Source organism: Octodon degus, unplaced genomic scaffold, assembly GCF_000260255.1.
Source record: "Octodon degus isolate 3935 unplaced genomic scaffold, OctDeg1.0 scaffold00226, whole genome shotgun sequence".
Classification (NCBI taxonomy): domain Eukaryota; kingdom Metazoa; phylum Chordata; class Mammalia; order Rodentia; family Octodontidae; genus Octodon; species Octodon degus.
The window spans coordinates 2,262,923-2,277,486 of record NW_004524802.1 but is presented as its reverse complement, the minus strand read 5'-3'; the positions used below and the strand labels follow the sequence as shown (position 1 = coordinate 2,277,486).

General features: G+C 53.1%; 2 protein-coding genes and 1 non-coding gene across 10 annotated transcripts in view; 2 read left to right on the top strand and 1 right to left on the bottom strand.

The window, feature by feature from the left end:
• Mok (MOK protein kinase) overlaps positions 1 to 503 on the bottom strand; it is a 37,389-nt gene extending 36,886 nt beyond the window's left edge. For all 3 annotated transcript variants that reach the window (XM_023705631.1, XM_023705629.1, XM_023705630.1), the window contains exon 1: positions 344 to 503. In XM_023705631.1, the coding sequence (XP_023561399.1) occupies positions 344 to 350 (7 nt within the window). In that variant the 5' untranslated portion in view covers positions 351 to 503. The remainder of the gene's footprint in view (positions 1 to 343) is intronic.
• A 10,130-nt stretch (positions 504 to 10,633) lies between these two features.
• Trnai-aau lies at positions 10,634 to 10,707 on the top strand. The gene has a single exon. It is a non-coding gene; the product is annotated as a tRNA-Ile (tRNA).
• A 2,518-nt stretch (positions 10,708 to 13,225) lies between these two features.
• The window catches only part of Znf839 (zinc finger protein 839), a 17,756-nt gene continuing 16,417 nt past the window's right edge, over positions 13,226 to 14,564 (top strand). For 5 of the 6 annotated variants that reach the window (XM_023705667.1, XM_023705665.1, XM_023705663.1 and 2 more), the window contains exon 1: positions 13,226 to 13,472. In XM_023705667.1, coding sequence (XP_023561435.1) covers positions 13,238 to 13,472 — 235 coding nt within the window. In that variant the 5' untranslated portion in view covers positions 13,226 to 13,237. Of the gene's footprint in view, positions 13,478 to 14,564 lie in introns of all 6 variants that reach the window. The other variant, XM_023705664.1, reaches the window with a different exon arrangement.

Below are 14,564 nucleotides of genomic sequence, written 5' to 3'. Positions count from 1 at the left end.
GAAGAAGAAGAAGAAGAAGAAGAAGAAGAAGAAGAAGAAGAAGAAGAAGAAGAAGAAGAAGAAGAAGAAGAAGAAGAAGAAGAAGAGAGGAGGGAGGGAGGGATGGAGGAGGGAGGAAGGAGGGAGGACGAAGGAAGGAGAGAGGGAAGACGGAGAGAAAGAGGGAGGTCACAACTCCCAGGCTCCCGCGGCTCACCGCCGCCCCTCCAGGCGTGTGGGCGGCTGCCGGCGGCGCCCGAGCCCGCGCTCCCGGGCTGAGGCGGGCACGGCGCCGCCCGCAGGGCCCGGTCCCCAGCGCTCCGCACCGCAGGCCCCGCTGGACCCGGCCTTCCGGCTCACTCACTCTTCATCCTGACACAGGCGTGGACACAAGCCTTTTTGACCCTAGAAGGGAGAGAAAGGGCGGCAAGCGTGGTGCCCTGCCTCCTGCCTCCCTTAGGAGCGTCCTCCGCTAGGACCGCGCTGGGACCGGGACGGCGGTCCCTCAGCTCCGAGCATCCCGAGCCGCCGCCACAGAGTCTCCCTGTCACCTAGCAACCGTCAGGCCCCGCCCCCGAGCGGCGGCTGCCACTGCGCGTGCGCACACGCCCTGCCCAGGCACGCGTGCGCAGTGCGGCCCGCGGCTGCCTGGTTGCCAGTAACCTTCGCGGCTTTAAATTTAAATCCAGTTTGAGGCCTTGGAGAGTAGGCGTCTCCGCTGACTCACTTTCCCAGCTGTCCTGGGAATTTCGGGATTTGGAGCCTGGGTAAGGGGGGATGATAGCCTTGAGCTCTAACGGGCAGGTGGGCCTCTCTGGAATAAGGTTTGTTTTTTTTGTTTGTTTTTTTGTTTTTTTGGCTCGGAATGCCCTCAGGGGTGGTTTGGCTGGCTGGAGTGTTGTGGGGATCGAACTACAGCAACCTGAGGCTGACAGCTTTGTGGAAGCTGCCACTTAAACATCTGAGCTAAGGCCAGGCCCCCCGGTGGGCCTCTCTGGCTGACAGCCGTCCCTTGACTGCTCCTGCTGTGGAGGGCTACCAGTCTGCTACACGGAATCACCCACTAAGTTTTTAAGCTTTTCTTTTTCAATCAGAAAACATTCATGTTGCCCCAGGCATTGTTGAAGACATTAGCGGTATAAAGAAGAAGAACGACGGGGAAGTAGCTCAGCGGAATAAGCGCTTGCCCGGCCAGCGCGAGGTCCTGAGTTCTCTCCCTGCCGGAAGGTGGAGGGGAAGCGGGGATATAAACAGCCGCGCTGTCGAGTGCGGAGAACCGGGGATTGAACTCGGGCGCTTGCGCTGGCCAGGCAAGCGTTTATTCTACTGAGCCACCTCCCCGACCCGGAGACAGACTTTTGTTTTCGTTTTTTCTTTTTTCTTTTTCTTTCTTTTTTTTTGAGGAACCGTGGATTGAACTCAGGCCCTTGTGCTTGTTGAGGGAACCACTTATTCCACTGAGCCATCTCCCCGGCCCCTGTTTTCGTTTTTTTGAGACAGAATCTCATTATGTAGTGTAGGCTGGCCTGGACTAAGACTTACTTTCTAGCATAAAGTTGAATGAATGAATGAATGAATGAATGAACGAAGAACTACTGTATACACAAAAGTGAGGACAGAGCCAACCAGCCAGTGATCAGGGCCTTTAGACTCCTGCAATAAATGGAGTAAATGGTCATTAATTTGGTTTCCTTACAACTTGATGAGACTAGGTATTCCTCTTTTTTCTTTTCTTTTTTGAGGGTTAAACAGTTAACCGTACTGTAGAAGGAAGAGTAGAAGGAGAAGGAAGGAGGAAAGAAGAAATGTGTGAAATTTGCACTAATCCTTTCAAGTCCTTTCCTCATCTCAGAGGCAGGCCAAGCAAGGTACCTGGGTCTTGGGGGGTCCCAGGAAACAAGAGGCCCCACGTGGGACTATTGGTCCCTCAGAGTGTACAACGTGTACTAGGATTGGTGGATACCAGAGCAGGGTCAGTGCTAATATGGGGCAACCCATGCCATTTTGTAGGAACCACTACACGCATAAAAGGGTAGGGAGGTTATACGTCACAGCCCAGAAGGCTGAGGTGACCTCGGGCACTTGCCCTGTGCCGGTGTGGCTCCCTGGTTGCTGAATGCATACGGGGTATGGCCATACTGACTGGTGCTCAGCTTGGCACCACGCAGGGGGAATTCCAGTTTCAAATTCTCATGGTAAAAACCATAGTCAGAGCGCCTGCATACAACACACTGCTGGCTCCTCAGGCCACTTGAGTTGTGTGCTTGCAACATAGACTGCCCGGAGGTCGCGACGCAACGGGACATACTGTTTTGAAGTCAGAAAAAGCAAGGATTATCAGCTGTTGGGATAAGAAAGAGTTAATATAGAGACTTGCTAAATAACCTGCAGGGCGTGTGGGAGGAGGAAAAAGAAAACTGGGCAGCGGCAGGCAGCTGCGGGAGTAACCGAGAACACTTGGAACTCAAGGACACCCTGTTTTTGTGTCCTTGCTCCCAGATGCTAGCAGGTTCTCACGTATAGCCTAAACATTAATCCTGGACACATACGATGGGATCGTATGTTCACCTGAAGTAACCGGAAGGCCGAGACTCAAGATATATAAAAATAAGGCCCGAAGGCAAGGCAGCAGCCTTTTTGTGCGAGCCCTCGCCTTGCATGCATTAAGTGTCCATGTGTCTTTGTTTGCGGCAGCGCCCGTGAGTCTTTCGTGGCAACAGGCCCTGCACAGAACCCTTCCGTGTGGCCTGCGCAGAAGCCAAGGATCGTGATGAATGACCATGAAGTCGCACCCTGACGCTGGCAGTCACGACCAATTTGTCTTCACCTGGGAAGGCAGAAAATGGACTTTCCAGACGTTGTCACAAGACTATTTTTATTGCCCAACTTCATTTAGTGGCCTGGTGGCACAGGATGATGATTTATGTTATCCTCTGATTACCTTGCAGATCTGAAAGCCACCATGCACAACCTGAAGGAAGCTTTGCTGGCATGGGGTGGGGGGTCATGGACAAAGACAAGGTCCAGGGACCTGGCTTGTCTGTCAGATTCATGGGAGTTAAATGGTCAGGTAAGACTAGACCCTCGACAGTACGCCACGTACAGCTGCATGTGGGCTTGCCGGGCTTTTGTCAGCTGTATCACACCTCGCTACCTGGTTGTGTGCTTTATACGAGAGGACCAAAAGGAACACGACATAGGGCTGGACGATGCAGTAGAAGCTGCTTGTGGGACTGAAAGAGAGCTATTGCACAGGTACAAGGCCCCCTAGGAGTTGTGGCCCCCAGCCTTCCATTTCTCTTAACCATCCCTGTGGATGACCACAGATTTGGCTGAGGCCTATGGCAAAAACACAGAAGCAGAAGCACCCTGTATGCTGCCTCTGAGGAATCACAGGATATAGAGGGCTGGGTGCAGCTCATCCCCGGAGGGGAGTGGCACAAGCCCCCACTCTCACACACTGGGGGACATACTTCCAACAGTGGGGCTCTTTCTCAGCTAGCACGTTAGCATCCTAACTGGTAACAGTGTGGCGACCTGTGTGGGAGGATACACTATAGGACTTGACCCCTAGTCCCCGTGCAGAAGGGAGAAAGAGACCTCTGCCTGATGCCAGGTGATGGGGACCACTAAGAAGCAGCTCTGAGCAGGATTTAAAATTAGCCAGTTGGCTTCCATGTTCATTTGTAAGTCTGTCCAAGGTCTCAGCCCCTTGTCTGGAGATGGGCAGTGGACTCAAAGTAAGTGAACCTCTGTGAGTCAGTGGTCCCAACTGACCAGTGGCGGCCTGTGATGCCATGAGGCCTCAAAGGACAAGGCAAGACCACAGCTAAGGACACCTGGCACCAACCCCAACTGACTAGGTCGAGACTGTGGCTGCAGGCATCTCTCTCCTGTGGTGAAGGCCTTCCTGGAGGTAACACAGTTCTCCTAAATTAACAATGAATTACTTGGAGAAGTCCTTGAGAAGTTCCTGGCTTGCTTCAGTATCCCCCTCTCTATTTTGATAAATAAATAAGACATCTGTCTCAGCCCCAGAGAATCTCAAATTCTGCTAGCAGGTTTGATCTTCTGGACCCCTCAAATCGTGCCACCTGATTCATTTGAGCCTTCCCATGTGCTCCTTTGGGAAGTTGTCGGCCTGCTCAGTCTGCAAAAACTTCATGATAATATTAACATATTAGCTGGCTATACCGATGGTACAGGTGTGACCCAACCCTGCAGGGGACAGCAGTTCCTGCCCAGCCCAGGACAGAAGTTCTCTGGTTTGGAACTGGAACTGACAGGCCAAGCCAGTGGGCAACGTTATGGGCGGTATGGCTGATTGCGATGCATACACAGAGCCCCCATATGTACACAGAGACAGTGGGGCCGTCTTGAAGGGGCTGATTCTCTAGCTGCCAGCTTGGGCAGCTCAGGAGTGAAGATAGGGCCCTGTCCTGTGTGGAGTGTCAACCTGTGGCTAGATGCATGGGAGTGTAACCAAAAAGCTGACATGTAGTGCATCAAGGTTCGGGACAAAAGTCCTTCTTGTCACCAGGAAGTAACTTAATGGATACTTTGACCAGGGATTGCAATAGTTCATTGCTAGGAATAGCATCTGACCACAAAAACTAAGTGCTGGTGCCTCTAGGAACAGCACCTGTCCAGGTGCAGGGACAACCCAGACTTCCACCTGGGTTCACGCTCCAGGTGGAAAGCCCTTGCTCCACACGTGGCCCAGACCTTGAATGTTACATGCCAGGCTTCCATACTGCTTATGCATGCAACTCTTCAAATGAAAAAAGTGTTTTTGGCGGGGGAGATAGCTCAGTAGCTTAAGCGCCTGCCTGGCAAGTGCAAGGTCCAGAGTTCAACTTGCAGTACCAAAAAACAAAACAAAACAAAAAAGTGTTTTTGCAGGGCTGGCCAAATAGCTCAGCAGATTAAAGTGCCTGCAAGAAGGCCCATGGGCTGGGAGTTCAATCCCTGGGGCCTGCTGTGCTGGCCCTGCCTCCAGGGTATGCTGAGACAGCAATTGAGACTGGGTGTGGTGGTGTGTGCTTTTAATCCCAGCTCTTGGGAGGTTGTAAAAAGGCGGATCACTATAAGTACAATCTAGTAGTGAGACCCTGAACACCCTGTAAACCCTTCCCTAAAATACAAAAAAAAAAAAAAAAAAAAAGTGTTTTTGCAAAACCACATGGCTCTTGGTTTGCAAACTGATGCACAGAGAGGCCCTGGCAGGGACCTACTCCTACTGCTCAAGGTTGAGGGGACACCTGAGGTCGAGACCTTGCTGTCTAGCACAGGCACATCAGGGTCCAGTTGTGTAACCGAACGAATGTGCCAACTGTACAAACACAAGACAACAACTGTAAAGAAGTCTACAATAAAGGTGCAGGTGGCCGGCACATCTCTGCGCTCTGTTCTGCTCCCTGTTGCCTGCTGGTGCTGCTGCTGTCTTGCGCGCATGCATTCTTTCACTTGGGGACCTCAGCTGTGAAAAACCTCCCTTGGGCCCCCAGGCAAGCCGAAAAACCCTTTTACACAAAAAGACATGTGATCTGGATTGCAGAAGCTGGGTTCCCTCCGACTGGAGACCAGGGAGGCGACCACTTTGCCAGGCTCACGCCCTTGTCAGCGTGGGGCCCTGTGTTTGCACAGCCCTATTATATCCCAGAGAGACTTTGCCAAACTTTTCAACAGTGTACATGTATTTTAAAGAAGGGGTCTGGGGTGATAGCTCAGTGGCTTAAGTGCCTGCCTGGCAAGCACAAGGTCCTGAGTTTGATCCACAGTACCACAACAAATAAATAAATTAAAAATTAAGGGCTGGCGAGATGGCTCAGTGGTCTAAAGCACCTACTTGGAACAAGCTTGGCAAAGCACAGGGACCGCGGTTCGATCCCCAGCACCACATGCCAGCCAGCCCCGCCCCCTGGTGGGCTGAGCTGGCCACACACACACACACACACACTAAATAAATAAATAAATGTTTAAAAAAATTAAAAATTAAAAAAAAAATTCACTGGTCCCTGGAACCAACTGTCTTGTCATTACTAACTAGAAGCAACATCTGAAAAATCCTTCTGTTTGTCTCTTTTTCTTCTGTGTTTTCTAACAGTTTTGACTCAGAACATATTGTGGAACAATTCTTTTCTAGGATTTTTGTTTTTGTTTCCCTTTGTTTTTTCTCCCCATAATCAGTAACCAGGAGTTCAGCTTCGCTATCGATGGTGTTCTCGCTCTGTACCTGCGTGCTCTGCCTGTCTGGGCCTCTGTCCCAGGCCAAACTAAAAACATAAAGAACAGGTTGGAAAGTAGCTCAAGAAAACTGCGTGGGACACTGACAAAAGACAGGAGTGGAGCACAGACGAGAGAGGACAAGCGGAGCACCAGCTCTACAAAACAGTGTCCCAGAGAGAGAAGAGAGAAAAGACAGAGCAAAGGCCCTGGTCAAATCTCCACCCGGAAGGGATGGCTGGGAGGCTGGGCGTGGCCAGCCCGCTGGGCAAGTGGGTGTGACCTGTCAATCCCAGGGGTCTCGGACACGCGCACAGAAGAACGTCACCTAAGCCCTGGCCCGTGACCACTCAGAAAGCACTACCTTGGGGGCCTGCCCCTTAGCGCAGCTCTTTAAGTGGCTGCTTCAAAAAAGTCAGGCTCAGGTTGCTGTGGTTCGATCCCCACAACTCAAGCCAGCCAAACCTGCCCTGAAGACATTCGGCACAAAAAAAAGAAAAAGAAAGCGCTAACTTCCAATCTTCCGATGCGAGCTCAAGCAGGCTTCGATAGGCTGGCCTACAAGTGGTATCAGCCTCGACCAGGGATACAGAAGATGGAGACCCTTCACCTCATGGCCCTTGTTCTCTTTCACTTGCCTGCTCTGATTCTGCAGAACACGCTGCTTTTTCTTTTCTATTACTTTTACTAAACGTAACACTTGCTGCCATTATCTGATTCTTTGTTCAGGACAACAAGAACCTGGAAAGCATCTCTGGGAAGAGCCCACAGCACCCCAGAACCATGGTTACTAGGCACCTTTCCAGATCGAAAAGGCCCAGGGATGCACCGAGGGTTTAATGTTACTGGACAAACTGCCTGCACGCCTTCCCGGTGCTGCCACTGCTGTCCCCTGGGCAAGCACGTGTCCTCCCCTGGAAGCGAGGAAGGGGGAAGTTCCTGAAAGAGCTAAAAGAACAAAGCTAATCACATCCAGAGACTGGGTTCCAGGATAACACTGGACTTCTAACTGGAGGGGGCATAGGAGATGAGGGAGTGTGACCTTTCAAATGCTGAGGGACAGTGATCTATGTGCTAGGCTACATGTGAGGGCAGGGCAAAGACAGATATAGAACTGCATGGACTTGTACTTAATTCCCATGAGCCTTTTCCACTAAGCCACTGATGGGTCCTGCAACACGAGCGAAACATGAGCAAGAGGGGTCAGAACCCAGGACTGGGCTAGCAAGATAGTTCAGCGGACTAAGCGCCTGCTGAGGCAAGCTCAGGGGCCTGAGTTCGATCCACTGCACCACATGCCATGCTGGCCCCACCCCCCAGGTGCACTGAGCCAGCGACTGAGTCTAGGAGTGGTGGCACATGCCTGTAATCTCAGTGCTGGGAGGCTTGAAAACAGGAAGATCACTATGAGGCTAAGCTGCTTAGTGAGAGCTTGCACAAAGTAAAACAAAAAATAACAAAATTTTTAAAAATTAAAAAAAAAAAAAAACCTGGGGTTGGAGCACAGGATGGAACAGAGGAGGGGAACAGGGCTCCCAGGATGCTGTTGACATCAGTGAGAATGGGGCAGGCTGCAGGCCTGGAGAACAGCCAGCCAGGTGACAGCATGCGGGTGGAGAGCTCTGGAGCAGTGGCTCCCAACTGCAAAACAGAAAGCTAGTGGATGAGGCTGGGACCCCAGCCCTGGGGTGGCTGATAGCACAGGAGTGCAAGGCCAGCCTGGACTGCGAGGGATATATAGCTCTAAACAAAATAAAAGGAAACAAAAACCCTGCTGTATAATAACAACAAAACAGCTCAGACTGGGCATGGTAACCCATGCTCGTTATCCCAGCTAGTGAGGAGGCTAACGCAGGAGGATGACTTAGAGAGAGATCTCAAAAGATACAAGCAAAAGGACTGGAGATATAGCTCGGCCCGAAGGCTCTGGGACCAGTCTCCAGTACCACAAAGAATAACAACTTTCCCAGAAGACACATGGTGTTGAAGATATGGATGTTGGCAGATGGACCATGGGGACCGACCTTGGGGACCACATCTGGCCCCTGCCCCCCCTCGCTGCGCCTCTGCTCCCTCCATGCATTCCCTCCGTGGTCTTTGTGCCTGCCCAGGCTTAAAGCCCTGCAGCCTGGTGGCCGTGGACTGAATCTCCCCACCACAAGCCTGGGTCCTTCCCCCTAGGCTGGTTTCGCAGGTATTTGGTCATCATGCCCTGAATGAGAATCCTGGTGTATGCAGAGGTAACTAAGTCAAAACAGGCCACTAGGACCAGGAGGACTGGTATCTTTTTCAAAAGGGGGAACTTTGGACATGGTGACAGCCAGAGGCTGAGAGAAGGAGGGGACACAGGTGGGGTCACAGTCTTCTGTTGGCACAGAAGGAAGGACCCAGCACCTGCAGGTGGTGGGAAAGGCCAGATGGAATCTTTTCCCAGCCCTAGGTCCTGCCTGGCATCACTGGGGCATCTCCACCCCATAACTGCCAGAGAAGCATTTCTGCTTTGTTTTTAGTACTGAGAATTGACCCCAGGATCTCCCACCAAGCTACGTCCTGCACACCGTCATGCTTGTACTGCTTTCTTTCTTTCTTTCTTTCTTTCTTTCTTTCTTTCTTTCTTTCTTTCTTTCTTTCTTTTTTACTGCTTTGTATTTTGAGACAGAGTCTAGCTAAATTGTTCAGGTTGGGTTGCGCTTCCAATCCTCCTGCTTCAGCCTCCTAAGTGTCTGGGCATGTGCCACCATGCCCAGCTCCACTTGTCAAGCCAATGATTTGTGATTCTTACCACTTAACTCTGATAATGCTTCGTAACACAAGAGTGAAAATTAGCATGCTTGTGTAGGAGGATGTGCCACTTAGCCTGAGCCGGGGGTCAGCCTAGACCCAGAAATGTGAGGCTGGCCAAGTCCTTGCCTGGGAGGCTGAGGCAGGAGGGTGGAAAGTTTCAGTCCAGCCTGAGTGTCATAGTGACTTAAGACTTTGCCTCAAAAATAAAAAAAATAAGAAGGGGATTGGGGGTTGAGCTCAGTGCAAAGGCCCTGGCTTCCGTTCCCAGTAAAAAATAAAATAAAATATATTAGGGAGATGGGCATTGTGGCACACACCTGTCATCCCAGCACTTGGGAGGCTGGGGCAGGAGTACAAGGGGGCATGTGGGACAGGTGGGTAAGGGGCCCAGAGATTTGGAGAAACTGTGACAGACCCAGGGGTGGTGGGGCGCAGGTCCCCTTCCTCCCATCACCCTCTGGGCCCGGGTTGCCAGACACAATCCAATTACGGCTTCCGTCTGAGTCTGTTCCAAGTACTGCATAGGCCCCTTAGACGGCTTTGAGCTGGGCTGGGGCACAGCCCTCTGGGAGGCTGAGAAAGGAAGATCCAAATTTCCAGGCTATAACGGGCAATTAGAGAAAAACAAAGATGCTACGTTGTTTGTGTGAAATCCAGTTGAGAGAGAGAGAGAGAAAGAGAGAGAGAGAGAGAGAGAAAGAGAGAGAGAGAGAGAGAGAGAGAGAGAGAGGGAGAGAGAGAGAGACTGACTGAGGGATGTCAAGGACACTATCTCGCTTTGTAAACTGAACCAGCCAAGGCGCACCCCCAGCCCAGCTGAACCCTTCTACCTCATGCCACGTCATGGACTGCATGAGCAAGACACAGCAGGATGTAATCCTAGCGCTCAGGAGGCTGAAGCAGGAGGATCCTAAATTCTGAGCTCAAACACAAGACCCTGTCTCAAACTTAAAGACATTATTTTTTTCATCTCTGAGATTTGAGCGTGCTGCACCTGGGCCTGAAGCCTCAGCTAGGCAGAGGCTGAGCAAGAGCACGGCTGGTGCCCACAAGTGTAAGGCCAGCCTGAGCAACAGTGTTTAAGCCCCTCAGTCTGCAACATGCAGTGTGGGATAATGTTCGGATTCCCTTAACATCCGCTTGACTCCAACGTACTGGGCATGTGCTGTGCCCCCTCCTCAGGCTCTGGGCATCGGGCTACACACAGCTCTCAGCAGGGAGGACTTCACTGCCTCAGCCTCCACGATCCAGCCTTGTTTGAGACCGAGGCAGAGGTGGCCGGCTTTCAAAGCCTCCCAGCACGGGGCAGGCACACTCAGCACAGCGCGGGAGGCTGAGGCAGGAGGCTCGCCGCGAGTTCGAGGCCAGCCTGGGCTGCACAGTGGTGGTCAAGGCCAGCCTAACCTGCATATCCAGATCCTATATCAAATATCTGAGAAAAACAGAAAAGAAAGCGAGCAGGCGAAACAGGCCCGCGGCCCCACATGAGGCCTTCCGCCCGCTGTAGGTGGACCGGGCCCAAGAAGCCGGGGCGGGACACAGATCGCGGGGCGGACGGCGTCTCCCGTAGCCGGCCTCGCGCCTGCGCCGACGTCCCGGCGCCGCAGGAGCACCTACAGGCGATCTCGCGGCCTGCGCCCCCAGCGGCCGGTTAGCTCAGTTGGTTAGAGTGTGGTGCTAATAACGCCAAGGTCGCGGGTTCGATCCCCGTACGGGCCAGGCTCCAGTGTTTTTCTCAAAACTTCATTTTGCAACTTAAGAAAAAATAAAATAAACTCGTCTTTAGGGCCACCAGCGGCGCGCGGATGAAACTGCACTTGGCTAGAAAGTCACGCCGACGCCGGGGGGACCCAGAGGGAGGCGCTTTCCCCTCGCAGTCCGCCACCGGACCTCTCGGGTCGCAGGGGAAGCCTCGATGCTCCCCCAGGTGCAACTGGGCGGGCGGTGCTACTCAGCAGAAGCATCAGGTCTCTCCAAGGACGCCACCTGGGGTCCCAGTCGCGGTGACGTGAGTGTTGGCCGAATCCTCCCTCGGTGGGGGCAGCCAGGGCTGGCATGTGTGCTGAGTCGCGCAGTCGGGCTCGAATTCGCGATTCTCCTGCCTGGCCTCCCAGACAGGCGTGGGCCCCTATCCCAGCTCCTCCCTCCAAGCACCAGTGCTGGGAAGTGAACTGGGGGATTTCTTAGTGGGCTACATCTCCAGCCCTTTAACATTTTATTTCATTTTATATTATTTTTTGGGTTTTGTTGTTTGTTTTGTGATAGGGTCTCACAGTGAAGCCCAGGCTGGTCTAGAACTGGCAGGGACCCTCTTCTCAGGCCCCTGAGTGCTGGCGTTACAGGCAGGTGCTACCATGCCTGGCTTAATTTAATTTTTTTCTAATTTTTTAAATTACGAGACAGGGTTTTTGCTAAATCGCTAATCATCCAGCAAGGCTGGGCTGTAACTTGGCAGTTTTCCTACCTCAGCCTCCCAGAGTGCTTCAGTGACAGGTGTGTGGCTGTTTGTGTGGAGTAAGGCCTCTGGCTGCCCACGTGTCGGGAAGCCTCTGCCTTTTTCTTCTGTTCCTTTCCTTTCAGAGTGGTCTCAGGCTTCACCCTTGGTCCTCTTGGTTGTGTGGTGGCTGAGTCCGGCTGCAGGTCCAGACCCAGGAGGACAGGAGTCTCACTGAAGCCACTTCCTAAGGTCCAAGTCGCTTTGCATCAGCATCCCTGGGCTGGGGTCGTGGTGTCGCTGCGGAAATTTTGTTCCTTTTCCTTTGCCCTAAATCTGTTGCAGCTCCACCCAGCACAGCTCCAGCCCTTGGAAAAGTAGGCGCTCAGGTGCAGCCTGCGGTTGTCAGACACTGCGCCTGAGAAGAGACCAGGGCTGCTGCACCAGCACAAGACCCGGGTCCCTGTGCCTCCCACCCTGGGACGTGTGCACGCGGACACAGCTGGGGCAGCAGGACAGCTGTGGCCCTCAGCACACACTTTTTCCGAACTTGATCAGGTTCTGAGTGTACCTCCAAGCCAGGAAATGCTACATAGTGGCACAGCCATTACTTTGAGCTTAATGCATTAGATGCCCCTGAAGTCCTACACCTGCCAAAAAGCAGCGCCTCCCGCACGAGTCAACAGAACTCAGTCATAAATCTCTGCTGGGAGCAGCAAGGAACATTAGCTTCTGTCCCGGGACGACGGAGAGATCAGCTCCACAGCTCCACAGCGGCAGCCACCAGGTCATCAGTTCTCCGTTGTTCTGCAGTCCACTTGCCGCCCCTGCCTCTTCTACTAAGACGGGCTATGATAGCAGGGTATGGTGAGGCCCACGTGTAACCCCAGCTACTCAGGAGGCTGAGGCAGGACCACAAGTTCTAGGCCAGCCTGGGCAGTGGAGCAAGACAGAGTTTCAGAGTAGGAAAGGCTGGGAAAGTGGCTCAATGGTTGAACATTCCTGGGTTCAATCCCCAGTACCAGGGGTTGGGGAGCAGTTCTGTCGTATCTCCACATTCTAACCACCTCCCGAGTCTCATTTTTCTGTAACTCTTTCTGTACATAAATAAAAATACATAAGCACATCGTGTCTTTTCTCTTGTGACTCCATCTTCAGTCAACTTCATTTGAAGGACTTCAAATAAAGGAAAGGTATTTTCCCCTCCATGGGCTCAGAGATGATAAGGTACCATGGGCCAGATGGGAGTGGAGAGATCTGAGGCCAAGAGATGGAAGGGAGGTTGTGGCGTCTGAGGATGGGAGGGCCAGGGGGTTTGCTTTCAAAATTAGAGAAAAAAGCAATCGTGCACACCTGTAATCCCACCTATTAGGAGGCTGAGCCAAGAGGATTACAAAATTGAGGCTGGCCTGGGAAACTGAGCAAGACCCTAGCTCAAAAACAGCTCTAAACTTCGGTTCCCTCGTTCCATCGGCTAGGTTTACGTCAGGGGCGGGGCCATGAATCCACAAATATCTTTCGGGACATGGAGAACATGTGAGCGGCGTGATCCATTAGGTCAGGGGCTTGGGAATCCCAAGGACCTCCGTCTGGGAAATCCGGAATAGTTCTGGGAGATGGTGACACGGGAAAATTAAAAAACAAGGCCAAGCCACTTCTCTGGCCACATCTTCGGAGAGCAGGGCCGGGCGCGGTCGGGCGCCTCCCGAGGTAGCTTGGCCCGCCGGGCACTCGTAACCCGCCCCTTTCCCACGTGACGCATATTGGCAGCGCCGTCGCCCTGCGATTTGGGTTCACGTCCCCGCTTCGGCCGCCATGGCGGATGCGGAGTCGGAGACCGAGGGCGGTAGCGAGCGCGGCGGCGGGCGGGCTCCCCCTGGCCGGCGCGGCAGCGCGGCACACGTGGCCCCGCTGGGTCCCGAGCAACTGCGGCGGGTGCTGGCGCAGGTGACTAGGGTGCAGCCGCCGCCGCCGCCCACAGTGCTGCAGGAAGCGGCCCAGCAGGCCGCGGTGCAGCACGCTCCGGGCACCGATCCTCCGCGCCTGCCGCCCCAGGTGAGGCGCCGGGGATTGGAGGGAAACTGAGGCCCAGAGGGGGCCAGGGCGGGCTCATCGGCCTCGGGGCAACCCGGCTACAGAGGCCCTGTCACTGCTTTAGAGCTCGGGTGATCCGAACCGAGTCCCGGGTCCCTGTTCGCCTCGTCCTTCTCTTCCTATAGCCTTGGTTCATCCAACATTTGAGAGTCCCCTGAGTCTAGCACTACCGCAGGTACAGGGGTGCGGCTAGAGCACACACGATAAACATAAAGCAGGTCCGGCGGTGACAGGCAGCTCCTTCCCAGTCCGTGTCCCGGTGCTTGACCCTGAAACCTGGATGCTTTAAAGAAACCCACGCAGAGCGCGAGTTGCGAAAGCGCCGCCAGTTCCAAGGCAGACCCAGGACAAAATCAAGCACATATTCCAGTAGTTTGTAGCAGCAGCAATCCGAATGACAATGGCTGTGACTTGTGACTCCAGTGCCCAGCGTGGCGCGCAGTACAGCTTAGAGCACTAGACATGTGAATACACTGCCACAGCATCCGCCCTCAGTGGGTGCTTTTCCTGGTGTAGTTGACACTGGAGAGTGGCCTCGGAAGCCAGAGGTCCTACACATCCGTGTAAAACCCCGTCCTCATAAATGACAATTGGCTTCTCATTCTAATATTGCCCAAAGAAAAGAGCTGATAGCTGTTCATGGTGGCAGCACACGTGCAGCAGCATTCTGGGAGGCTGAAGCAGCAGGATCAGCAGGATCATAAGTTCTAGCCCAGTCTGGGTGACAGTGACCTAGCAAGAACCTGTCTTGAACTAAAAAAAAGAATGCAGTGCTGGAGATGTAGCTTAGTGCAAAGGCCCTGTGTTCAACCCCCCAATACTACAAAAACAAAAGACCACCAACAAAATAGGATATTGGCTGAGTGATCTTGCTGTACAAGCTTGTACTCAGTTGACCATCAAGACTTAAGAGCTGCCAGGCTTCATGGTGCTTGCCTACCATCGCAGCATTCTGGGAGGCTGTGGCAGGAGAATCACAAGTTTGAGTCCAACCTGGGTAGCTTAGCATAGCCCAAAGTTCAGCCCCTAATACTGTGATTAAAAAAAA